The sequence below is a fragment of the Podarcis muralis genome, chromosome 2, assembly GCF_964188315.1.
Source record: "Podarcis muralis chromosome 2, rPodMur119.hap1.1, whole genome shotgun sequence".
In the NCBI taxonomy this organism is placed as follows: domain Eukaryota; kingdom Metazoa; phylum Chordata; class Lepidosauria; order Squamata; family Lacertidae; genus Podarcis; species Podarcis muralis.
The window spans coordinates 7605376-7632682 of NC_135656.1; the positions used below are offsets into that span (position 1 = coordinate 7605376).

Below are 27307 nucleotides of genomic sequence, written 5' to 3' on the forward strand. Positions count from 1 at the left end.
TAAATTATGGGGGAACTGGTCTTTCCCTCTCCCCGGGGTCACGAGGGGAGCTAAGAACAAAATTACAGTCAGAAGAGATCTTAGAGGTCATTCAGCCCAGGCCCCTGCTCAGTACAGAATATGCAATGCATTATGCAACTACTATGCCACATCCCTGACAGATGGCCACCCAACCTTAGCAAAATCATCTCCAGCAAAGAGGGGAGGGCCCGCCACTTCCAGTGGCAATCTGTTCCACTGTCAAATGGCTCATATCATTAGGAAGTTTCTCCTAAAGTTTCTCTCCCTCGTACCTACGGGACCACCTCTCCCGGTATGCCCCACGGAGAGCCTCAAGGTCCATAAATAGCAACACCCTAGAGGTCCCAGGAAGGGACGCGGGTGGCGCTGTGGGTAAAAGCCTCAGTGCCTAGGGTTTGCCGATCGAAAGGTCGGCGGTTCGAATCCCTGCGGCGGGGTGCGCTCCCGTTGTTCGGTCCCAGCGCCTGCCAACCTAGCAGTTCGAAAGCACCTTCGGGTGCAAGTAGATAAATAGGGACCGCTAGCGGGAAGGTAAACGGCTTTCCGTGTGCGGCTCTGGCTCGCCAGATACAGCTTTGTCACGCTGGCCACGTGACCCGGAAGTGTCTTCGGACAGCGCTGGCCCCCGGCCTCTTGAGTGAGATGGGCGCACAACCCTAGAGTCTGTCAAGACTGGCCCGTACGGGCAGGGGTACCTTTACCTTTTTAGAGGTCCCAGGCCCTAAGGAAGTTAGATTAGCTTCAACCAGAGCCAGGGCCTTTTCCACACTGGCCCCGGCCTGGTGGAACGCTCTGCCTCATGAGACCAGGGCCCTGCATGATCTGATTTCTTTCCGCAGGGCCTGTAAGACAGAGTTGTTCCGCCTGGCCTTTGGCTTGGAGCCAATTTGATTCCCTCCCCCTCTTTCTTTTTTCTTTTTCCTTTCTCCTCCTGTGATGAGGCTGTATTTTAATATTTTAATGTTTCTATATTTTAATGTTGTATTTTAATCTTGTTTTTAAGTTGTATTCATTCAACTTGTTTTTATTATTGCTTGTTAGCCGCCCAGAGCCCGGCCTCGCCTGGGGAGGGTGGGGTATAAATAAAAATTATTATTATTATTATTATTATTATTATTATTATTATTATTAGTTAAAGCCTCAACAAAGCTACTGTAGAATCCTTTGCAGGAAGCCACAAAGAGTCATGCACCCAAACGGCATAACCTGCAAGTGCAACAAAGTTTGCTACTTAGACTGGGAAACAAATAACCGTGGATCTCATAACTGTTGGCAGACATTTAATTGGCTGCCTGTGGGATTTGTTGCTTTCTCAGCCGGTGTGATTCTAGCATTGTTCTATACCTACAGAGTTGTGGGAAACAGCAGATAAGCTACTTGTTTTGTTCTCAGCCACAAAACCAGGTGACAGTTCTGTTAGCGTGCTAAAAAGTATTGCCTGCCCTACAGAGCATTCGCAGATTAGGTTTGTCAGGTTGCAACCCGGAGACCCACGCTGTCATTGCAATTTCCGCTAAAGCATATGCAGCAGCTTCTCTGAATTCTATCCCTGGTACTTCTGAGCATGCCTTACTTCTGCTACTATGAGACATACCTGGAACTCCGCTTGGGACGGCTGGTGGGAAAGAGGCAGGCCAAAGGATGGCGGAACCAACTTGGCCGGCAGACTGGGCACTCCATGCCACACCATCATGACATCACATCATAATGTCATGACGGCACAGCAATGGGTGTGTATGTTCCCATGCTGGTGTGCCACCAAGGCCTGCACCTCTGCCACCGGGCCTCTGTTGGGGCCTGCTGTGGCCACAGACACAACAGGAAACCTCATGCCTTGTGAACATGCAGAAACACATGTCCGGCCACTGCTGGAAACAGAATTCTATACCTGTTGTGTTGTTGTTTAGTCGTGTCCGACTCTTCGTGACCCCATGGACCAGAGCACGCCAGGCCCTCCTGTCTTCCACTGCCTCCCGCAGTTTGGTTAGACTCATGTTTGTAGCTTCGAGAACACTGTCCAACCATCTCGTTCTCTGTCGTCCCCTTCTCCTTGTGCCCTCCATCTTTCCCGACATACCTAATGGGACCTTTTTCAGCTCCAGAAAGTCAGTTCCTGTGTTCTTTTGTGGCTAACCTGCTATATCTATATACCTGCCAAGTCCAAAGAGAACCATAGTGAACTGACCTAGACCCTGTGATCATTATCTGAGACCCTTCCTCACGTACCCTCTCCACCAGAGAACCGGAAGGTGGCCACATGAGAATGGGCCATTTCAGTGGTGGCTCCTCATTAGTGGAATGCTCTCCCCAGGCAAGGTTACCTGGTACCATTGTCACATATCTTCAGGAGCCAGGCAAAAACATTCCTTTTTAACCAGGCATTTGGCTTTTAATTATGGCCTTTTAGAGTGGGTGGGGAGTTTTAATGTGCCCCCCCCCCCATTTTTAGTAAGTCGTTTTGAGTTGCCATGGCAAAAAGAAGGTTAATAATAATAATTTTAAAAAATACATTTTGTGTGGGTGGGGCTAAACCGGTTGGTTTCCTTTAACCCTCCCAGTAACCAGTCTGTTGGTCCTGATAAATGCTGAAGGAAATCCTCATAGGAAGATGAGTGCATGTGTGTGTTTTTGTTTGGTTTCTGTGTAATCATAATTGAAAATACCAGATGGAAGCAGGGAGGGGAAGGAAACCGCAAAAAAGGGGATGTTTCTGAAGGCAGGGAGTGTCACATTCTAGCCCTGGGTGCCTGGAGAGGCTGTTGTTGACATGGTGGGAGAAAGCACATTCCTTCTTTGACAGTGTCAGGCGCACACACACACCCCCCAAGCAACATTCACTCCTGCAAAAAGGAAGTGCTAGCTAAGCCAGCAAATGCATTGTGGGATTGTTACGGCTTGCACAATTATTTTAAGCTGGGAGATTCGTAGGAACATCATCTCAGTACTGTCAGGGGAGTGGAACTGGGTGTGCAAAAATTAGCTTCCTTTCCTCACACACGTACATTTCAATATAGCTGCAGGAATGGGGACAGTCTGCTTGTTCCCTGGTCTCCGAACACAGCTTGTCTCTGGAAATGCACAGCGGCTCCACAGCTATACAATCTATTCTATTACACCAACTACAGACCCAAGAGCAGAAGATGAGCCTGATGGAGCAAGCCAGTCTGGCATTCTGTTCTCACTGTGACTGACCAGATGCCTTTGAAAAACCCACAAGCAGAACCTGAGCACAATAGCACTGCCCATACGTCTGTCTTCAGAAGCACACTGCGTCTGACTGTAACCGTAGCATAACTCTGGCTAATAACCACTGACAGGCTTCTGAAAATCCATGCACTCTCCCAGGCAATCTCTCTCAGAGGTTTCCTGTAGGCATAGGAGACACAATTGAACCCTGCAGGACCCCATAGACCAGGGGTCAGCAAACTTTTTCAGCAGGGGACCGGTCCACTGTTCCTCAGACCTTGTGGAAGGCCGGACTATATTTTGGGAAAAAAATATAAATGAATTCCTATGCCCCACAAATAACCCAGAGGTGCAATTTAAATAAAAGCACACATTCTACTCATGTAAATACACCAGACAGGCCCCACAAATAACCCAGAGACGCATTTTAAATAAAAGGACACATTCTCATGTAAAAACATGCTGATTCCTGGACTGTCTGTGGACCCGGATTTAGAAGGCGATTGGGCTGGATCTGGCCCCCGGTCCTTAGGTTGCCTACCCATGCCATAGACCATGGGTCGGCAAATTAAGGCCCACGGGCCGGATCCAGCCCAATTGCCTTCTCAATCTAGCCAATGGATGGTCCAGGAATCGCCGCATGGATAACCAGCACGTGGATCGCCAGCATGCGCATTCTCTCCTCTCCCTCTCCCTCTCCCTCACACGGCGGTGGCAGCTCCTCCTCCCTCCCTCCTCCTGGCTTCTCCCTGCCCTGCCTAGAGGAGGAAGGGGGCTGGGCTTTGTTGGTGCCAGCCCCTTTCTGGAGCCCTTTCGCACACCACTCATCGTCCCTCCTCCGCCGCCACCAGCAGCCCCTGCCGCTCGCAAAACACAGAAGCTGCAGTTGGCTGAGCGCCCCTCTCGAGCGGCCACCATTTAAAGCAGCCCCTCTCCGGAGCCCTTTTGCTCATCGTCCCTCGTTCATTTTTTTCCTTCAAAATATAGCCCAGGCCCCCCCCCCCCAAGGTCTGAGGGACAGTGGTCCGGCCCCCTGCTGAAGAAGTTTGAGGACCCCTGCCATAGACCAAAGGGATGAGCACAAGCGCTACCTTCTGAGGCCTCATTGCAACTTGAAAACTTGAGCCATTGCAAAACAATCCCCATCATAGCAAGGACACGCAGAAGGATACTACACTAGTGGCCAAAATTGTGGAAACCTTTTGAGGAAAGTGTATTTCTGAGGTTGGATGGCTCATAACACCTGATTGGCTCTCTAAACACTCATGCTCATTGGCTACATTCAAATGAAGACAAGCTCGGCATATCAACCTAAGCAGATTGCGCTTCCTTTTTCTGGTTATTTGGCTATAACTTTTGATAGAATACAGATAATTGAACAAACTTTGTTGCATTACATTCTTCATTAAATTATCTTTCCATAGATATAGATATATTTTTTCGTATTACTCCAAATAAAGGTGGTGTTATGAGCCATCAAACCTCAGAAATACACTTTTTCCAAAAGGTTTCCACAATTTTGACCACTAGTGTATGGCCGAGGGTATTAAAAGTCGCTGAGAAGGCAGCAGCTTCGCCAAAGAACATTTCTCCTGCAGTGCTTTAAGAAGAAGAAGAAGAAGAAGAAGAAGAGTTTGGATTTGATATCCCGCCTTTCACTCCCTTTAAGGAGTCTCAAAGCGGCTAACATTCTCCTTTCCCTTCCTCCCCCACAACAAAGACTCTGTGAGGTGAGTGGGGCTGAGAGACTTCAAAGAAGTGTGACTGGCCCAAGGTCACCCAGCAGCTGCATGTGGAGGAGTGGGGAAGCGAACCCGGTTCACCAAATTACGAGTCTACCGCTCTTAACCACTACACCACACTGGCTCTTGGTTTTGATAAGGTCCCTCAAGAAAGGGGTATGCAGGAAAACGGGCACATTTGCAAAATAGTCATGGCCACCACACACATGACCTGCGGCCTATTCTATTGGTTACAGTGGTGTTTTTTTCAGATTTAATTTCAGCAGTGGGAGAGACTGACCCTCCAGGTGCTGGGGACAGCCTCTGGGGATACAGGTGAGCTCACAGGTACCATGTTGGCACCACCTGAAGCAGGAAGAACATGCATAAAGCAGCCTCAGGTGACTGATCCTTCTAATTCAGTAGCACTGACAACCAACAAGCAGCAGCTCTGCAAGGTTTCAGGAAGGGGGGTCTTCCTCTACCTGAAACTGCCAGTGTTTGAATCTGGAACCATCTGTGTGGAAAGCATGTGCCCCCCCCCCCCGAAAGGTTTTGCACAGGTGTCTTTGTTTTGCATGATGTCACCAACACGGATGGTCCCAGCAGTTGACGGCCTACCATTTGGAACAAGCAAATATTAGCACAGCTCACCCACCCTCGCTGAAAATAAAGTGGTACCTCGGGTTACATACGCTTCAGGTTACAGACTCCGCAAACCCAGAAATATTACCTCAGGTTAAGAACTTTGCTTCAGGATGAGAACAGAAATCGTGCAGCAGCGGCGCAGCAGCAGCAGGAGGAGGCCCCATTAGCTAAAGTGGTGCTTCAGGTTAAGAACAGTTTCAGGTTAAGAACAGACCTCCGGAACGAATTAAGTACTTAACCCGAGGTACCACTGTAGTTTCTTTTCATTTTACCCAGACAGAAGCCTTACTGAGCAACACTCCTTGATATAACCAACAGGCTATTTATTTTATTAAGCATATTTTAAAATCTTGCCCTTTATTTTGCTTCATGAGATCCTAACCATTGGGAGAGATGACTGACTGAAGATCACCACTGTGGGAAACAGAACGTCCATGGAGCATTTATTTAAAAATCAGTCTTGCGCCTTAACTGCTCAAGTAAAGTTACATGCTTTGCTCTGTAATGCTGTACAATCTTTCTTTATTTCCCTGTCGCTGTAGGTTTTGCAGAAACTGGGGAAAACAGTGGAAACAAAAGATGAACAGTTTGAACAGGGCGCATACAATTTCCAACAGCAACAGGTTGTATTGCACACGAGAGAGTGAGCTGTTCCTTGCTTTCTGGAAACTTTGGGGGTAGTGGGGAATGTAATATTTTTAGGATTGTTCCATATTCTCCTAGCATCTCTAGTGTACCTGAATCTGGAGTTGATCTGACCCTGGTTTTATAGGCCCTCTAGTTAGGCAAACAATGAAAGATTCTGGCAAGCCTCAGTCTACAGACTTGTTTGGCCCTAAATTTGCTGTAATAAAGCATACTCTGCTTAGGCCACTTCTCCACATTCCCGTGGGTTCCTGGGTGGAAACAGAGAATAAGGAAAAAGCATGGCTTACAGTGGTACCTTGGTTCTCAAATGCCTTGGTTCTCAAACAACTTGGAACCCAAACACTGAAAACCCGGAAGTAAGTGTTCCGGTTTGCGAACTTTTTCAGAAGTCAAACGTGCTCCGTTTTGAGTGTTACACTTCCGATTTGATTGTTATGCTGAGGTCTGTCTGTTTACGCTATTTATTTTGCATTTTTGTTTTTGTGGCTCTTTCTTGTTTTGTTTTTTGACTGTGTGGAACCCAGTTCAGCTACTGACTGATTGATTGTGTGACTGCAGTACATTGTTTATTGCTTTCATTTTATGCATCAGTGGTCTCGTTAGATAGTAAAATTCATGTTAAATGGCTGTTTTAGGGGGTGTTTTTAAAAGTCTGGAACGGATTAATCCATTTTGCATTACTTTCTATTGGAAAGTGCACCTTGGTTTTGGAATGCATTGGTTTTGGAACGGCCTTCCAGAACGGATTAAGTTTGAGAACCAAGGTACCACTGTACTGAAATATATAGGGCACAATCTCCTGAAGATTGGTGTCTATAGATGGAAGAGAAAGCTAGTTATGAAGTTTTGGGTTTCTTAAAAGATACTCAAGAAGGGGAATTAAGTGTTATATTGAAAAAGAATGATTGTGAGGAGACACAGACACACAGTCAATCTTGCCCCAACAGTAGGTGTGATGTTTATGAAGACCCTGAAGGTGATGGAGCGCTTTGGTAATTTTGGACAGTGGACTTACTAGGGTTACAGGATTCCACTGTGCAGATGGCAATATGTGTTACTACTGGTGCAACTGGGTGGTTTTTAGACTCTGGGCGTAACACTGTTATGGCGGTGGTGGTCGGCTGTCTTTCGATGGTGTTCCTTCGCTTACTTAAAAATGTGATAAAGTAACCCTGCTGCCTTTGGAGACCCTTCTGTCCATTTTGCTGAATGGGGGCTCTGGAGTCCTGTCTTTATGGTACCACTCCCATAAATCCACAGGCTTCTGCCTTTAGTTACCGTATTTTTTGCTCTATAAGACTCACTTTTTCCCTCCTAAAAAGTAAGGGGAAATGTGTGTGCATCTTATGGAGCGAATGCAGGCTGCACAGCTATCCCAGAAGCCAGAACAGCAAGAAGAATTGCTGCTTTCACTGCGCGGCGATCCCTCTTGCTGTTCTGGCTTCTGAGATTCAGAATATATTTTTTCTTGTTTTCCTCCTCCAAAAACTTGTGGTCTTGTGGTCTGGTGTGTCTTATAGACCGAAAAATATGGGGGGGGGGGTTTCTCCCCCTCCTTGTGTTTTGTTGTTGTTTAACCGTTTAGACATGTCCGACTCTTCAGTGAACTAATAGGAGCAGCATACAGAAATGTACAGATAAGACATCTGACGCAATGACTTCTTCCCTTTTCACTTTATTCTTTTGCCCCCAGGCTGAAGGTCACAAACTCTACAAGGACCTTAAGGTTTTCCTCAGTGCTGTGCAAGGTACAGAAAGCCAAGTCTTAATACCTGTAACGTTTTCAGCCCTCGACAGCCACCCCTTAAGGCAGTTCCTTCGTGGTGCAACTGCATCACAGGATGTTGCCTCTCTGATGAAAGGTCATCAGCTTTGCCATCTTGAGAGAGCGAGATTGTCTGACAAGATATGTTTTTTTCAAGCAGATGCTCCACTTACTGTTGGCTCCTCTCCAAACCTATCCATTTTTCCAAAACTGGAAAATTATCCCACCCTTCCGTCAAGTGGCTCCTGGCAACATCTCTTGGGCCTTTATCCTTGCACAACAGCCCTGAGAAGTAGATTAGACTGGGAGGTTATGACTGGTAATGCCTAAAACCCTGAAGAGATGTTAGTCAGTGTCTACAGCAGTGGTTTCCAGCCAGTGTGTTGTGGCACCCTGGAGTGCCTTGAATGATGGTCAACGCTGGCCTCTGTCCCTTTCCCCTTCCCTCCCTTCTCTGATGCCCTCTTGTGTCTCTGCCTCCCAAAGGCTTTCACGGCTGTTTGTTGCAGCAACCCTGGCTACAAGCTGCCCAGGCGAATGGTGCTTCTGGGATTGGCCAGGGGGTGCTGGTTGCCAGGAGCTGAGGTGGCCCCGGGATAAGCAAGCAAGCGGGAGAGGGAGCCCAGCCAGCCGGTCCACCAGCCCTTGCTGTTGGGAATAGAGTATGGACAGACAAGTCCCAGGTGGCTGTGGGGCAGTGTGAGGAGGCACCTCTCTTTGGGGTGGGGTGGGGGCAGCTCCGAGACCAGGGGCGGCAGCGGCGGTTGCCCAGAGGACTCCCAAGGAGAGGGGAGAGGAGGCTGAGGGAACACTCCACAAGGGAGTGTGTTCAAAAAAGGGTGAGAGGCTGCCAGCTCTGCAGGCAAGGGGGGACCTAACTGGGCTCCTGAACCCCCCAGGGGTGCCACAGAAAGAATGTAGGAGGGAGCCATAGACTCAAAAAGGTTGAAACCTCTACAGTATTAAACTAGATACATCAATGCTCTGACTCATGATAAGACAACTTCCTATGACCATTCTGCTACAGATCTGGTCATCTCCTTTTTACAAAAGTTTTTTTATTAACAATTTCAACATAACAAAATGGGGGTTTTGGGGGGTGCGCCGAGCCCTGGAAATCACCCCCAAGACTCTATTGCCTGAACGACACGGAGCTCACCATCATTAACCTCTGCAGTGAACCGGAAGTCCCTGGTCATCTCCTGATAGAGTTCCTCTCCCACAATTTATGCTCATCTTTGCCAGATTATTTTTTTTAAGCTGTGAGGTTTTAACCTATGAGGTTGAGAAACACCACCATGCCTTTGTGAAGCCCTTGTCATTCCCTCTCTTTATCACAGCTAGCGGATATTATTTTCACTGTACAAAGCTGTCCAAAAGGAGAGAGGGGTTAGGTGGGTCCAGTAACCTGATTTTAAAACAACCACATGGGGACCTGGAAGAACTGAGTACACAAACAATGTGTGCCGTTGAAGAGCTGTCATGCTTGAAGACTGAATATTTTAAGTAATTCCTGTCAGCAGTGGGGATGTTGACTTGGCCAGGGGTTGATAATGACGACTGAGAGGTAGTCATCAATCTTGCTGTTTGCCCTTTGCAGTGATGCATGAAAGCTCTAAGAAAGTGTCTGAAACTCTGCAGGAAATTTACAGCAAGGAGTGGGATGGGTATGAAAAACTGCAAGCCATCGTGCAGGTGAGTGCGGCACATTTGTTAGTCCCAGTTATCGGGGACATATTTTACTTCATAATAAAAATGAGCGTTCCTACAACATTACATAAGTGTTGGAATTAATCTTACAACCTTCCTGGAAGATAGAACAGTATTATCATAGAATTGCAGAGTTGGAAGGGACAAGGGTCATCTAGTCCAACTCCCTGCAATGAAGAATCTTTTGCCCCACGTGGAACTCAGACCCATGATCCTGAGATTAAGAGACTCGTGCTCTACCTTCCATGTCCAGATGATTGCTAAGGCAACAGCAACTCCTCCAAGGCCACCTAGTGAGCTCATAGCTGAGGTAAGGTTTGGGCCAGGGCTTTCTCCAGCTCACAGCCTCTGCTCCTACAAGACACCAGACTCGAGCCTGGTTTTCTTAAAATGTCCACCCTTATTGCAACTGGCAAAGATTGCAGGTATAGCTTCAGATTTAAACTAGTTTATCAATCATTCTCTCTTCCCTGGGAACCATAGTTCTGTAAAGCAGAGTTAGGTAGGGATTCTAAGAGAGGAATATCTGACTATAGTTCCTGAGATCCTTTGTGGGAGACTAGCTAAGAGTGGTTTAGCCCAATATAAGGGCCAAAACAGATGTGATAATCCCACAATTGTTGCTTTGCCTAGGCAGGAAGTAGAGGTGAGAATCAGTGCTGTTTCCTTTTCACTAGGGCTAGACCATGGGTAGGCAAACTAAGGCCAAATCACCTTCTAAATCCGGCCTGCGGACGGTCCAGGAATCAGCGTGTTTTTACATGAGTAGAATGTGTGCTTTTATTTAAAATGTACCTCTGGGTTATTTGTGGGGCATAGGAATTCGTTCATTATTTTTTTCAAAATATAGTCTGGCCCACCACATGGTCTGAGGGACGGTGGACCGGCCCCCTGCTGAAGAAGTTTGCTGACCCCTGGGCTGGACAGATCTTAGCTTCTTTCTTGTGGATCCAGGAGAAACTTTAGAAATATCTGCTGGACTAGTCTTGGGTCTGTACATGACACAATTGCTTAGGACAGCAGCAGTTGGCAAGCAAGATCTTAAAAAGAGGTTATTTGCTCTTGTGTGAGAGAGGCAGAGGGAGTGCTTGTTGTCACAGGATATAACAGCAGAGAGTACGCTCTTTTAAAAAAGAGATTGTTTTTATCTCATGTTTTTATCTCATTTTATCTCATATCTGCAGATATATGCAGACTTAATCACTAATTGACTAACATACAGTCAAGCAACTAATTATACAAATAGAGAGGACCTCTTCAAACTTCTGGCAGTCCTACTTTAAAGGAACAATTTTGACACAGATCTTCAACATGATGCCTAGCACCTCTGACTGTTATCATGCCTTCTTCTGAATTTAACTGTTTCACACATGCAACTCACCCTTTGATTTCACAGTCACTGAGTAACGAAGCATATATATGTAGAGACAAAGCTTTGGTTTCCCTCTCCTGAAATAAGTAAAAGAAAGGCAACAGCGGACCAGCAAACAGATTCACCTAATCCATATAGTCACCTTTTATTTAGAATTTCCCATAATTCCTGCTCACACCAGTATGGCAAGTTTACGTCAAACCTACTTATCCAATAACAGACAGCATAAGCTGCATCTGAAGAAACAAGAAGAGCAATACGGAGAAATCCACCAGCAGTTGTTTATCTCCAGCCTCTAAAGAAGGGATGGCACACACCTTGAGAATAAGCCCTTAAAACTTGAGGAAGAAGTTGCTTCAGAGAGGCAGGGGTTGCACAGAACATTCCATCCAGTGCCATTTTTTTAATGTCTGTTTGTCCATTTACCTGCAGAGCAATGACCTTCTGTGGGAAGATTATGAGAAGAAACTGGCCGATCAGGCAGTCAGGACTATGGAGAATTACTTGACGCAGTTCAGTGAAATTAAGGTGTGTATTTCAGGGCTGACTTTGCAGTATCCAGTACCCAAAACTGAAAGTTCAACTTTCCATTTTTACATGTCCTCAAGGAAACATAATGCTACTGGGAGGAAATTTTCTTCCTCCTGATCATCATATAAAATATGTTCACAAGTCAATCTCTTTACGTGTGTGTGTGTGTGTTGGCCTTTCCCAGGCATCCCCAACCTGTGGTCCTCCAGATGTTTTGCCCTACAACTCCCATGATCCCTTGCTAACAGGACCAGTGGTCAGGGATGATGGGAATTGTAGTCCAAAACATCTGGAGGGCCGAGGGTTGGGGGTGCCTGTCCTTTCCTATCATTCTTTTAAGCTAGGCGTGGACAAACATGGCCCTCCAGATGTTTTGGGACTACAATTCCCATCATCCCTGACAACTGGCCCTCTTAGCTAGGGATCATGGGAGTTGTAGGCTAAAACATCTGGAGGGCCGCAGATTGGGGATGCCTGCACTAAGCCATAGTATTTGTGGAAGATGTCACAGTATATGATGAGTATTTGGGGTGTGCGGTCAGAATGAGGTCTTCCAGGGAGATTTGAATCTTTATCTCTGTGGTCCAAAACTCTAACTGCCCTTGTCATCAGTAATTTTATTTAATAAAAATGCCTAAAATAGGCTAGGAACTCTGCACAACTGAACATACGTTGGTCCCTGCCTGCAGATTTGCAGTGTTAAATACTTTGCAAAAAATACAGGCTATAAATCATAATTACTAGCATTCCTGAGAGTAAAAACACAGTGTGAAGATGAATAAGCTCAAAACTGTTGCCCACTCTGTAGGCAGGAAATTTTGCAGCCTTCTGTTGGAAGTGTATTCCATAACACAGAGGCCAGAACCAAAAAGGCCCTGCTTCATTCTTTACCTCACAAGTAGAAGGAACCTTCAGCAAGGACTGTTCAGCTGATCTTCAGCTGGAAGCTATGCAAGGAAGCTATCTTAAGCTGTGCAAACAGGTCCTCACCTCGCTCCCCTACTGAATTCTGAATAGTGTCCTTGATGGTTTATCGGCCTCCAGATCAGAGAGGCAGATTTGGTTGAAATGTTCTTGTTATGGCAATAGAAAAAGAAAGTGAGCTAAAAACTCTAAAAAATGATTTTTCATTTCAAAGGAGCGAATTGCTAAGCGGGGAAGAAAACTAGTGGATTATGACAGCAGCAGGCATCACCTGGAAGCCCTGCAGAATGCCAAGAAGAAAGATGAAGCTAAAATTGCAAAGGTATAAGGCTGTCTTGAGAGCCCATCCAAACACTGACCAAGAAGGAGTTTCTTTCAACCAGGAATGTCATTCCCATTGTGTCTCTGATTTTTGAATTCTTCCATTTTGGCAAATCATGCTTTGCTCAACAATATAGGCTGTGGGATCCTTTTCATATCCCGTTCAGTCTGCTTACAGCACTCTCGTCTTTCTACCCCTCTCACAGTGAACAGACCACACCATTTAGTAAGTTTAAATGCTTTGCTTACCAACTCCAAAGATTGTATCCATGCATTGTTCCATGCAGCAGCAAGAAGAACAAGGATAGAAAATTCTTGGGTAACAAAATACAGAAAAACACTTCTGAGTATGCAGTCTGGGCTTGAACTGATCAAGCCCAGATGTGTTGCCTAATTGGCTTCACATGCTGGAAGAAAACTTAACTTTCCTTCCAGGTGAGGGGTGTTACCTAGCTGAGTCTAGGAATACAATTCTGTGTTCTTAACCCCTTCATGCATTAACTTCATGCTTGCTAGTTATTGTTGTAGTTGTTTAGTCATTTAGTCATGTCTGAATCTTCGTAACCCCGAAAACACTGTCCAACCATCTCGTCCTCTGTCGTCCCCTTCTCCTTGTGCCCTCAATTGTTCCCAACATCAGGGTCTTTTCCAGGGAGTCTTCTCTTCTCATGAGGTGGCCAAAGTATTGGAGCCTCTGATTTCCTTCAGAATGGATAGGTTTGATCTTCTTGCAGTCCATGGGACTCTCAAGAGTCTCCTCCAGCACCATAAATCAAAAGCATCAATTCTTCAGCGATCAGCCTTCTTTATGGTCCAGCTCTCACTTCCATACATCACTACTGGGAAAACCATAGCTTTAACTATACGGACCTTTGTCGGCAAGGTGATGTCTCTGCTTTTTAAGATGCTGTCTAGGTTTGTCATCACTTTTCTCCCAAGAAGCAGGCGTCTTTTAATTTCGTGGCTGCTGTCACCATCTGCAGTGATCATGGAGCCCAAGAAAGTAAAATCTCTCACTGCCTCCATTTCCCCCCTTCTATTTGCCAGGAGGTGATGGGACCAGTGGCCATGACCTTAGTTTTTTTGATGTTGAGCTTCAGACCATATTTTGCACTCTCCTTTTTCACCCTCATTAAACGGTTCTTTAATTCCTCCTCACTTTCTGCCATCAAGGTTGTGTCATCTGCATATCTGAGGTTGTTGATATTTCTTCCGGCTATCTTAATTCCGGCTAGGGATTCATCCAGCCCAGCCTTTCGCATGATGTATTCTGCATATAAGTTAAATAAATAGGGAGACAATATACAGCCTTGTCGTACTCCTTTCCCAATTTTGAACCAATCAGTTGTTCCATATCCAGTTCTAACTGTAGCTTCTTGTCCCACATAAAGATTTCTCAGGAGACAGATGAGGCGATCAGGCACTCCCATTTCTTTAAGAACTTGCCATAGTTTGCTGTGGTCGACACAGTCAAAGGCTTTTGCATAGTCAATGAAGCAGAAGTAGATGTCTTTCTGGAACTCTCTAGCTTTCTCCATAATCCAGTGCATGTTTGCAATTTGGTCTCTGGTTCCTCTGCCTCTTCTAAATCCAGCCTGCACTTCTAGGAGTTCTTGGTCCCCATACTGCTTAAGCCTGCCTTGTAGGATTTTAAGCATAACCTTGCTAGCATGTGAAATGAGTGCAATTGTGCGGTAGTTGGAGCATTCTTTGGCACTTCCCTTCTTTGGGATTGGGATGTAGACTGATCTTCTCCAATCCTCTGGCCACTGCTGAGTTTTCCAAACTTGCTGGCATATTGAGTGTAGCACCTTAACAGTATCATCTTTTATAATTTTAAATAGTTCAGCTGGAATATCATCACTCCCACTGGCCTTGTTATTAGCAGTGCTTTCTAAGGCCCATTTGACTTCACTCTCCAGGATGTCTGGCTCAAGGTCAGCAACCACACTACCTGGGGTATACGAGACATCCATATCTTTCTGGTATAGTTCCCCTGTGTATTCTTGCCACCTCTTCTTGATGTCTTCTGCTTTTGTTAGGTCCTTACCACTTTTGTCCTTTATTATGGTAATCTCTGTACGAAATGTTCCTTTCATAACTCCAATTTTCTTGAACAGATCTCTGGTTTTTCCCATTCTATTGTTTTCCTCTATTTCTTTGCTTTGCTCGTTTAAGAAGGCCCTCTTCTCTCTCCTTGCTATTTTTCGGAAATCTGCATTCAATTTCCTGTATCTTTCGCTATCTCCCTCGCATTTTGCTTGCCTTCTCTCCCCCGCTATTTGTAAGGCCTCGTTGGACAGCCACTTTGCTTTCTTGCATTTTCTTTTCATTGGGATGGTTTTCGTTGCTGCCTCCTGTATAATGTTACGAACCCCCATCCATAGTTCTTCAGGCACTCTGTCCACCAAATCTAAATCCTTAAACCTGTTCCTCACTTCCACTGTGTATTCATAAGGGATTTGATTTAGATTGTATCTTACTGGCCCAGTGGTTTTTCCTACTTTCTTCAATTTCCCACACGTTGCTCAGTAGTTAGAGGAGTACATCACTTACCAGAAGTACATAATATATAGAAAGCAAAGATCCTAACCCCGTTCCTCTGCTTCCTATATACCCATCACACTTTATTTCTTCCTCCCAACCACTGTGATGTCTGTGAAATGTAGCCACATGTAAGCCATGATCTGCCTATGAGAAAACTAGAATGCTGTTCTTGGGGACAAGCAGAAAAGAAGTGGAGGGGACTGTGGAACTGCTGGCTAATTTTCTCCATCCATTGTCCATCTATTATTGTCTTATCTCTTCTTTAGAGGCTGCTTTCCCATGTGTGATGGGTGGTGCTGATGCTGGGACAATTAGTTGCTCAATGGCAGATGAGCACAGATGAATGACAGGTGGGGAAAGAGGTTCTACAATCCCTCCCTTTTCTCTCTCCTTGTCTTCAGGGTCCTTGGCAGTCAGAGCCTGGTTTACATGTGGCTAACATTTCACATGGCGGGGGGGTTGTAAGCGGGATGTGAGTCTGCAGTCCACTGGCATGTCTACACTGTTAATGCTCCCAATTTCCTGTACCTCTAATAAACTCTTGGGTCCTGCAGGCCGAAGAAGAGTTCTACAAAGCCCAAGCTGTGTTTGAAGAGCTCAACAAGGAACTAAGAGAAGAGCTGCCAGACCTTTACAACAGGTTAGGCATGGGAACAAAGATCAGGGTGCAAATGGCAGAGAATCTCAAAGCAGAATGTTGAATCTAAGAAGTGTGGTTGTGCTGGTGACTAGGAAATACATGTAGAGTTGATACTTCTTTCATTGCTGAACTCTGGGACTAAGCTTGCTGACGATGAACCCAGGCTGGAAGGTAAAAATGGGGTGAAAGGATATATTAACACCAGGCATAAAATGCAATTTATAACTTGTTTCCACGCAAGTCCAAGGAAAGTTAGAATCATAGAACTGTAGAGTTGGAAGGGACCTTGAGGGTCTTGTACTCAAACATGCAGGGATCTCAGCTGAAACATCCATGGGAGATGGCCCTCCAATTTCTGCTCAAAACCTCCAGCAAAGAAGAGTCCACAACCTCCCCAGGGAGTACATCCCACTGTCTTAACAGCTCTTGCACTCAGAAAGGCCTTCCTGGTGTTTAGTCGGAATCTCCTTTCTTCTACCTTGAATCCACTGGAAGTTCTGGGTGGGTCTTGACTATCAACGGGCAAATATCAAACAATTGCTTCCCCACAGTTCAGCAGTTACCAAGATATTGGGAGTTACTGTGTTCACTTGGGTGTTTGCACAATAAAGCTCTCTTCAGGTGCTGTAGGGGTAAAACAAACACGGGGATGGGGCAGTGGAGACTATAAACAAACAAACAAACAAACCTTGCCCATCTGGCCAGGCCTCCCCAGCCACTCTGGGTGGCTCCCAACAGAATATAAAAAACATGATAAAACATCAAACATTAAAAACTTGCATAAACAGGGCTGCCTTCAGATGTCTTCTAAAAGTCTGATAGTTGTTTATTTCCTTGACATCTGATGGGAGGGCGTTCCACAGGGCGGGCACCACTACCAAGAAGGCCTTCGGTGAGGGAACTACCAGAAGGCCCTCAGAGCTGGACCTCAGTGTCTGGGCAGAACGATGGGGGTGGAGATGCTCCTTCAGGTACACTGGGCCGAGGATGTTTAGGGCTTTGAAGGTCAACACCAACACTTTTTCTCCCATTGTTGCTGTTTCAATTGCATTACAAGTAGCAGAAGTCAAAGGTCTAATGCGGGAGAGCCTTCTGTGCTTCTGGAGGTTCCAGCCCCTGTGCATTCTAGAATTCTAGAACCCTGGGAAATCAGGGTTCCGAACAATGCAGGGAGTCTCCATCCATGAGGACAGGAGACTCCTTGCTTCAGACTGTCCTCTTCCACAAGTTGAAGGGTGATAGAAGGGGAGTAGAGCCAGCACATTTCTTCCTACTGCCCCCACCCATGTGTGTATTTTCAGCTAATAGATTTATGTGTTGTGTGATTTCTGCAGTCAGGGATAGGAACTAGCTCTAGCAGTGTGTCTCCTTGGGGGAAATGTGGAGTATCACTTTCATCGAGCTGTTGATTTAGAAAACCTGCTGAGCTTGTTGGCACATCTCCTTTGACTGAGCAACTGTTTCTCAGACGACTTGCTGCTTGGAGTTCTTAGACGGTGCATCCAAACTCTTCCCTCGTCTCTGGCTGCAGTTCCTTAGCCCTACGGCCTGTTGACAACACATCACATAAAGTGCAGTCCGAATACCAAGAGGACAAAGACAAAGGATTAGCCACCTGAAATATCTTGTGGGCTAGCAATGAGACGAGCTGCTTCTCAATCAGAGTTCAGAAAAGTTTGGTGACCACAGGATGGCAGCAAAATCCACAGAATTGAATTTTAGCTTTTGTGAAAAAATGATTGTTTAGGATAGGACTAGATGTGTCACCATTAGACCACAGATTTGTTGCCAAAAATGACAACCCTTCACCCAGTTTCCCCCTCTTGTCCCTGAAACATTGAGATTCTGAAAGGCATGGTATCATCTTACTGTGTGCTTTGGTGGCCCATCCCAGTAGAAACCTACATGATGGCTTGTCTGTCTAAAGTCTCACGTTCTGAGAGGACAGTGTGGTGTAGTGATTAAGCATCAGACTTAAATCAGGGAGATAAAGGTTCAAATCTCCACTTAGCCACAAAGCTAGCTAGGTGACTATGGACCCAGTCAGGAACATTTCGCCTAGTCAATCCCCATGGGGTTGTTTTAAAGATAATGGAGGTGTGACTTTACAGATGGAGCGAGGGCAGAGAAACACATGGTAATAGAACGGCCCATCAAGCCATTCACTGGCTAAACACTACAAGATGAAGAGAGGGAAGAGACGCAATGGCATTTCAGCATTTGGTGTCATCTCTAAGTCTGCTAAGGGACACGGGTGGCGCTGTGGGTTAAACCACAGAGCCTAGGGCTTGCCAATCAGAAGGTTGGCGGTTCGAATCCCTGCGACGGGGTGAGCTCCCGTTGCTCGGTCCCTGCTCCTGCCCACCTAGCAGTTCGAAAGCACGTCAAAGTGCAAGTAGATAAAAAGGCACCGCTCCAGCGGGAAGGTAAACGGCGTTTCCGTGAGCTGCTCTGGTTCACCAAAAGCAGCTTAGTCATGCTGGCCACATGACCCGGAAGCTGTACACCGGCTCCCTCGGCCAATAAAGCGAGATGAGCGCCGCAACCCCAGAGTCGGTCACGACTGGACCTAATGGTCAGCGGTCCCTTTACCTTTACCTAAGTCTGCTGTTAGGCTGTATCTACACCAGTTTTCTTGTCACATTTCATTATATTTCACTTTATTTCGTTTTCCTGTGCTGCCCTGGAAGTAATTTTTTTTATATATAAAAATTAATTTGCAAAAAATAAATGCAACCAAAAAAATAACAAATGAATTACAATTACTGTACATTAAAGACTTGGGAGCGATTTTCAAGCAATTCCTCTGTATGCCTCTGTGTAGACAAACCAAAATTGTGCACAACAGTCTTAGAGAAAGAGGTGAGGTCCTCCTGTGGATCAGGAACTGGATAAGAAACAGGAAGCATAGGAATAAATAGGCCATTCTGTCAATGGAGAGATGTAGAAAGTGGACCCCCCCCCCAGCACCCATAAGGGGACCTGTGCTTTTTAACTTGTTCATTTTGCCGTCTAACTTTCTTTATAGATGTCCAATCGGCTTGCCTTTTTAATGGAAGGCCTGCTGCTGGGAGTGAGGGGAAGAAGACGAACTAGAAATCACTCAGAGTTCTACCCCAAAATGAATTTAATTCACATTTAGTTCACCCAACACTTATGGGAACTACTTTCAGGTGTACAGAGATTTTTGAACTAGTTCAGTGAACCACACATGGCTGAACTACTTCATTCTGCTCTTCCAGGGTCCCAGAAAACTCAGCACTTGCCATATTACTCTTCTTTATTGTGTAGCCCCAACCCAGTTAATATTTGGGCTTAGTTTTTTATCTTTTTGCTTCTCCAGCCGAATTGGGTGCTATGTGACAATATTCCAGAATATTTCCAACTTGCGAGATGTCTTCTACAAGGAAATGAGCAAGGTAAATGAGCAACGGTGTCATACATGTGGGCCATTTGGACAAATGGGCGTGCTGCATCACTGGCTTCTACCTGCCCTGTTTTCGTACCAATCCTGGGAGTGGTCCCTAGTCTCAGCATTGCCCTTGTAGGATGGTGCCAAAACTGCCTTCCACCCCAGCAGTCCCAATGGGAACCAACCAACAATGCACAGAAGTCAGGATTTGAAAGTGGTGCACATAATTCCTACTTCATTGTAATAGCCAGCTGAGTTGCATTCTCTCTCGCGCTCTCTCCCACACAAACACACACACACACACACACAACTTGTGTGCATTCAGCTTTAGAAACTTGGCCGGGGGTGGAAATTGGAAGGGGACAGAAAAGACTTTGACAAATCCACCCACCATGGCATCCAATGTGTTTTGACTATACACAATTTTGTCTTTAGGCGCGATCCCTGAAATGTGATCCCTGCTTAAGTTGAGGCTTACTGTATTATTATTATTATTATTATTATTATTATTATTATTATTACCACTACTACTACTACTATTTATTAAAATTGTATACTACCCTTTATCCATAGATCTCAAAGCAGTTCACAACATAAAATACAGTGGTACCTTGGGTTAAGTACTTAATTCGTTCCGGAGGTCCGTTCTTAACCTGAAACTGTTCTTAACCTAAAGCACCACTTTAGCTAATGGGGCCTCCCACCGCCACCGCCGCCGCACGATTTCTGTTCTCATCCTGAAGCAAAGTTCTTAACCCGAGGTACTATTTCTGGGTTAGCGGACTCTGTAACCTGAAGCATATGTAACCTGAAGCGTATGTAACCCGAGGTACCACTGTACAAGATAAAAAAAGACAAAATACATAATAATAACAAGAATAACTCTCCCACACACACATTTTATTATTATTTACCCATCTGAAACGTATTTTGGTATTATCCAGGAATCAATTCAGTCCGAGTAAGTCTGCAGAACGGGACTGGAGTGCCAGGACTATTAGTATTAGAAAGGAAGAATGATGATTGGAACAGACATCATTCTTCCTTTCTAATATTGTTAAAGTGCCTCCAGGGCAGGGAACTGCTGTTTATTTTTAAATCTCAAAAATATATGAAAGGGCAGCTGTCAGCTGATGTACCCCGAGGAAAGTTCCAAGAGAAAGGGGATATAAAGCAGGCAGTGACAACATTAAGTCCTACACAGCTTGGGGCCAGGATACCTAAGAGAATGACTCCTCCTGTATAGATTTGTCTGGTTGTTGAAATTTGGCAAGGAGGCTCTCCTGGGTCTGCCACCTCTATCAAAATCTCCAGAGCCTTCTTGGTGGTGGCATCCCAGCGCTCCATTTCCCTCCCTTCTGAGATATGGCTGGGGACTACCTGTCTGCGTTTCCAGCTGAAAAAGTGTGTCTCCACCCAGGCCTTTGCTGGATATTCATGTCATTTTATTTTATTTTGTCTGGTTGCCGTATATCTGCCGTGTTTTATGAGTGGCTGTAATAGGAGATGGATTTCTGTTTTAATTACAGCCTGCTCTGGAACTGCATTGCAGTGAAAAGTGTCTGAGAAACATTTTAAATAAACCAATAAGCTTGAAACACTCATTGACTTGAAGCAGTCAGTCAGGATTAATTATTTTATGTGAATAAGTGAATAGCAGTAATTTCTTAATTACTGGGTAATGGTATTTGCTTTTCTTGTTGCTGCTGCTTGTAGCTGAACCATGACCTGTATGATGTGATGAGCACATTGGAAAAGCAGCACTCCAATAAAGTCTTCATTATTAAAGGGGTGTCAAGGTAAGTGATTTCCTCTTTGCTGTGGGCATGTTAGGAGTCTGGGAAGCAGCAGCCATGTGAGCAACTAGTAACTCCTCTCCACTTTGGATCCCAGGAGATCTGGTTTGTTTGTTTGTCAGTCAGTTAATTAAAAGATTTATAACCCATCTTTTAATAACAGGGCTTCTCAAGGCAGGGAGCTGTTTTAGAACAAAATACCGTATTTTTCACTCTATAGGACACACCTTGTTTTAGAGGGGGAGAACAAGAAAATAAATTCTCCCCCTCTCTGTGCAGCGCCCCTTCAGCAAAGCGGCAGGAGAAATGGAAGCTGGGCATTCAAGGTGCATTCTGTACGTTCAAATTGCGTTCACCCGAAGCCTCCGGAGCGCAGCGGGAGTTCCTGCTGCGCTCTGGAGGCTTCAGGCTGCTATCTTGAAAGCCTGGAGAGCGAAAGGTGTCGCTGCGCACTGACCCCTCTTGCTCTCCAGGCTTCAGTGAAGGCAACCCAAAGCATCAGGAGTGCGGCGGGAGTTCCCGCTGGGCTCTGGAGGCTTTGGGTTCCTTTCAACCTGCTCTTTGGGGCTGGCGGGGGAAGCACCACCAGCCCCAAAGACCAGGTCGGGGAGCAGCGCAAAGGCTGTGCGCAGCCTACCCGCTGCCCCCTGAGCTTGTGGGGCTGGCGGTGGGGGAAAGCGCTGCTTTCCCCCACCGCCAGCCTCAAAGATCCCTGAAGCCTTCGGAGCGCAGCACGAGTTCCCGCTGCGCTCCGCAGGCTTCGGGTTCCTTTTGCTGTTGCTATCGCTGAAGCCAAGGAGCCTGCATTCGCTCCATAGGACACACACACATTTCCCCTTAATTTTTGGAGGGGAAAAGGTGCGTCCTATAGAGCGAAAAATACGGCACATGTGGAAACTTTGAAAGGGGAAATGTGAACAGCCACTAAACAGCAGTCAGAGTAGAAACAAAAAACCTTCCCAGAGGAGCATGTTAGCTTCAGAAAGACTGACCGAGCAGCCACATCACTTACAGTTCATTTAAACGGGCCAAGATTACAACACTGGATCTCAGCAGCCAACTGATTCCATAGCTTTGGGACTGCCACAGAAAAGCGCCGTCTTGACCAATGGAGGGTAGAATAATCAGTGCGTTTTATATACTGAATCTTAAGAGCAGAGAGGCACTTATAGGAAAAGATGCTCTCTCAGTTCAATCCATGACGGCCTCTGATTTGTAATCATTTGTCAAGTCTTGGCTCAGGTCAGAGACAGATTGCAGTTGGGGGGGCTAAACCATGGGTAGGCAAACTAAGGCCCAGGGGCCGGATTTGGCCCAACTGCCTTCTAAATCTGGCCCGTGGACGGTCCAGGAATCAGCATGTTTTTACATGAGTAGAATGTGTCCTTTTATTTAAAATGCATCTCTGGGTTATTTGTGGGGCATAGGAATTCGTTCATTATTATTTTTTTCAAAATATAGTCCGGCCCCCCACAAGGTCTGAGGGATAGTGGACCGGCCCCCTGCTGAAAAAGGTTGCTGACCCCTGAAAGGGCCTGAGGCAGATTACATGCTCCAAGATGGGCCAGTGGTCAGTTTCTGGAGCAAGCAGACAAGGGGAGGTGGTGCTAAGGGAAGCCATGGGAGTCTTGTGCCTTAAGATTGGGTTTTCTGTGAAATCTGGAAGTTGCTGAGCATTTTGGGGCAATGCCGGAAGTGTAGATTTTGGAGAAATTCCTTTAAAATACAGTGGCACCTTGGGTTAAGTACTTAATTCGTTTTGGAGGTCCGTTCTTAACCTGAAACTGTTCTTAACCTGAAGCACCACTTTAGCTAATGGGGGCTCCTTCTGCCGCCACGCCACCGGAGCACGATTTCTGTTCTCATCCTGGAGAAAAGTTCTTAACCCAAGGTACTATTTCTGGGTTAGCGGAGTCTGTAACCTGAAGCGTATGTAACCCGAGGTACCACTGTAGCTCAAACACATGGAGAGGTCTACTTTTACTATAGAGGCTGAATAAAGCTGCATGTTCAAACCTTGTAACGCAACTTATGTTTCTCGTTATGCAGTAACAGAGCATCGTTGGTCATCTCGTCTCCAGTAAGTCCAACCAGCCCCTCTGCCATAACTACAAGGAACAGCATAAGTGAGATGCCCACGTCTCCTCCTGCCATTTCCTCAAATCATGAAAGAGAATCTGCTTCAGCAACCAAAGCGGCATCTCCGCCTGGTAGGCCCAGCAAGGCGGAGGAAGAGACAGCTGCATCTTTGGCTACGGATGCGGCCAAGCCAGACTCTTCAACTGCTAGTGAAGCCAAAGAGGACAGCCAAACAGTAGAGACAACCCCCAGCATTCCCATAGGCACCCCCCAGGACGTTGAGGAGGCTGCAAATGATATAGCAGCAGGAATTTTATCAGCGGCAGTGCTGGAGGCTGCTGGCAAAAGCCCAAATGTTCCGAAAGACTCTGGAGAGACCTCCCAGCCACCTTTGAGGAATGACTTTGAAGCTAGTGATACTTGTGAGAAAGATGAGGGTTCCTCGTTGCAGCCAAGGGTTGAGGTCTTGTCTCTCCCTCCCCAAAACCCTCAGGATGAAGCTCAGACTGGGGGAGCAGACCATCAGGAGAACAACGTGCCACTCAGGGAGAGTTCAGTTCGTCCTGAAGACAATCCTCAAGATCCTTCATCTGAAGCAGAAGAAGGCCAAGAAGGTGCACCAAGTACCACCAGTGACTGCCTTTCCCCTGCTTTACCAAAAGCAGGGGCCGCTCAACAGCAGCCAGAGGAACGCGGGGATGCTGAAGATGACGTCAACAGTGAGGGAAGCATTGAAGAAATAGATGTCTCCCCAAAGGCCACCAATGCTCAGGTAAAAGGCATGAGAGGGTTCTGTATGACCAACCCGTCCCACTAGGTAACTGCACGCTGTGTAGATAGCATTAAGGGAGCTTTAGTCTTCTCATTAGGGACGCGGGTGGTGCTGTGGGTTAAACCACAGAGCCTAGGACTTGCCAATCAGAAGGCCGGCGGTTCGAATCCCTGCGACAGGGTGAGCTCCCGTTGTTCGGTCCCTGCTCCTGCCAACCTAGCAGTTCGAAAACACATCAAAGTGCAAGTAGATAAATAAGTACCGCTCTGGCGGGAAGGTAAACGGCGTTTCCGTGCGCTGCTCTGGTTCGCCAGAAGTGGCTTAGTCATGCTGGCCACATGACCCGGAAGCTGTCTGCAGACAAACGCCGGCTCCCTCGGCCAATAAAGCGAGATGAGCGCCGCAACCCCAGAGTCGGTCACGACTGGCAGGTGTCCCTTTACCTTTACCTTTTTAGTCTTCTCATTAAGGAGCAAAATAATGGGAAAGTGCCTCTTTCGTGGCTTTGTATGTTAGCGTGAAAAATTCAGTGTGTGAGGAGGCATGTTGAGATGGACACAGAGGAAATGGAGGGAAACTCAGCTCAGTAGGAAACCTGGGTTGTTGTGGTTGATGGCATCTGTCTGTCTTGGGAGACAATGAAGGAGTACACCTTTGGGGTTGAGGTCAAGCTGTTGGAAGGTTGCAGCACCTGCTGTGGCTGTAGAGACCGATGCAGGAGAGGCATGTTTTGTTACAGCTGGGGCAGATGAAGGCGTCCAGTTGTGCTACTGCAGATGCACCATTTCGTTTCTTCTCTCTGTGCTCCTCCAGCGGTCATTCCTCCTCTGGTCACTGCTGTGGATACATGACTTGACTGCCTGTGTTGTAATTATTTTAGTAGTAGCTTTTGTCATTATTATTCATTGTTGTTATTTAGCACAAATTTGGAGAGAAATTAATAAAAGCAAAAAGACAGGACTCTGCCCCAAGCACCTTGCGATCCGAATTACCTTGCGTTATTTCTCAGAATGAGGACATTGAGAGATGAGAACGCCTACACTTTCCAGGCTACAAAAGAATGGGATGGGGAGGTGGGAGAATTGCTCCAAGCTGTATCTTCCAAGATGGCTTTGCATAGTCCAAATCTACCTTATGCATCATTCTCTGTAAGCTAACAATGTGAGGAAGAGCTTGCTATAATACGATTATGTGTCTACCTGGTGGCTCTTGTAATATGTCTTCCTAATTGGTGGTAGAGGCATACAGTATGAAATCAGTACTGAAACCAACAAGAGAGGTGTGCAATTTAGCAACAGAAACAGTGGGGAGGAAGACGGTGATTGTATGCAGGGCTGTATAACAACTGTACTGTTAGATCAATCTCAAGGCCAGCACTGACAATCCAGATGTTTCTGGGATCTTATTATGAGGAGGCAACAAAGGAAACAGCCCGGCCCTCTAACAGAGATTTGCCTTTCCCACTTATTTGGTTATTTCTCCCTTAGAGCAAGGCCCTTCTTCCACTGCAAAATTGCCTCAGCAGCTACAAAAGCTACTCAGCTGCAAAAGTTTTCCCCAAAAACAGAGCCTCTCACTTGGGAGATTTAATTGGAGAGGCATCACACATGCCAGACATGAAGAGTACCAATCCTGTCTGACAGGAAAAACCAGTGCAGACTCCAAAAACCAGCACCATTTTAGGGCTGCTAATTCACTGTTTGGAAACCTCTGTGTGAGGTGTTCCCAGAGACTGTTGACTGATGGCAGATTTGTGCCTGATTTGTCCTGTGGCAAAGTAGCAGCAACAACAAGTAGAAGAAGAAGGACGAGTTTGGATTTGATATCCCGCTTTATCACTACCCGAAAGAGTCTCAAAGCGGCTCACAATCTCCTTTCCCTTCCTCCCCCACAACAAACACTCTGTGAGGTGAGTGGGGCTGAGAGACTTCAGAGAAGTGTGACTAGCCCAAGGTCACCCAGCAGCTGTATGTGGAAGAGCGGGGAAGCGAACTCAGTTCACCAGATTACGAGTCCACCACTACACCACACTGGCTCTCTACAGTTCTACAGTGTTCCCCACCCCCTGCCAATGTTCAAAAATGCTTTACATATGTTAGTAACCCTCAGGACACGGACCTGTGGGCTAAGTCAGTCTCTTCCTCCCATGTTGCTGATGGAGAGATGGGGACTGAGAGTACAGTGACTTTGCTTCATGCAACTTTGGTGACTGGGCGTTAGTGGGTGAAGAGAATGGCAGCATATTGCAGAAACTGCCCTGGGACAATGCAGTTTCCTTTAAGGAGGACATGTGCATGTTGGTAATCCCTGCAAATCCATCGCTGAAGGAAACGATGCTCCGAAAGGGCTCTTAATTGGCTTCTAACATGCCTGAAAACTCCCCAAGGGACTCTCAAGCTGGGCATTGATGAATGAATTTAAGATTTAAAACATTAATATCCTGCACTCAGGGCAGGTGACAAATAAGTAAAGCAACTGCAATAAAACTGTGGGGTGTGAAACACAGAGCAGTCAAATACAACATTCCTAGAGTGGACATGTTTAGACATGAAGAGGGATGTTTGTCCAGCCAGTAGATAAACTTCCTGTTTCCTCTACATGTGACCAGATATGTGCGTGACCTCACCTGTGCAGGTAAGAAAAGCACAGGGCTGGCCGCCACATCTCTCTCTTCTCCATTTTGCTTTCGTCGAAGAAGGAATAGAATAGGTGCTGATGGTTGAGTCTGTAGGCCCTGCTGCGTAGCTTGTGTGGCTGGTGCCCGGGGTGGGCAGGTGAGCACACTCTGGGGTGGTGCATGTTCCCAGGGGGTGGGGCCGCACTACACCCCTACCCACCCTCGGCGGGCACAACACTCCCAAAGAGCACACTCACGCTGCCCTGACAGCCTTGTGCTGCTTTGCAATGCAGCAGGGCTGTGTACAGAGGACGCAACAGCGTGTGGGGTTGGCAGGGTTGAGGAGCAAAATGCGCCCCCCCCCCCAAAATGCCCCTCTGGGCCTCCCCACGCAATGCCACTGTGTAGGCCACAATATGTGTGTGTTTTAATGATTTGGCCTCAGGGGCTGTATGCAACAAAAGTTGTCTGGAATAAAAAATATAATACTGAACAGTACTTGTACTCCAGGGAGTTGCCATAAGAAAGGAATTCCATACTGTGTGTATTCAAACACACTTGCAGCATCCTCCAGACACCTGTGGTCAAATTTCAAAT

At 46.4% G+C, this 27307-nt stretch overlaps 1 protein-coding gene across 2 annotated transcripts in view; it reads left to right on the forward strand.

The window, feature by feature from the left end:
• BIN2 (bridging integrator 2) overlaps positions 1 to 27307 on the forward strand; it is a 40065-nt gene that overhangs the window by 4266 nt on the left and 8492 nt on the right. For both annotated transcript variants that reach the window (XM_028721480.2, XM_077923826.1), the window contains exons 2-10: positions 6119 to 6199; positions 7918 to 7972; positions 9590 to 9684; positions 11504 to 11599; positions 12741 to 12848; positions 15949 to 16034; positions 19378 to 19453; positions 21163 to 21245; positions 23292 to 24093. In XM_028721480.2, coding sequence (XP_028577313.2) covers positions 6119 to 6199; positions 7918 to 7972; positions 9590 to 9684; positions 11504 to 11599; positions 12741 to 12848; positions 15949 to 16034; positions 19378 to 19453; positions 21163 to 21245; positions 23292 to 24093 — 1482 coding nt within the window. The remainder of the gene's footprint in view (positions 1 to 6118; positions 6200 to 7917; positions 7973 to 9589; positions 9685 to 11503; positions 11600 to 12740; positions 12849 to 15948; positions 16035 to 19377; positions 19454 to 21162; positions 21246 to 23291; positions 24094 to 27307) is intronic.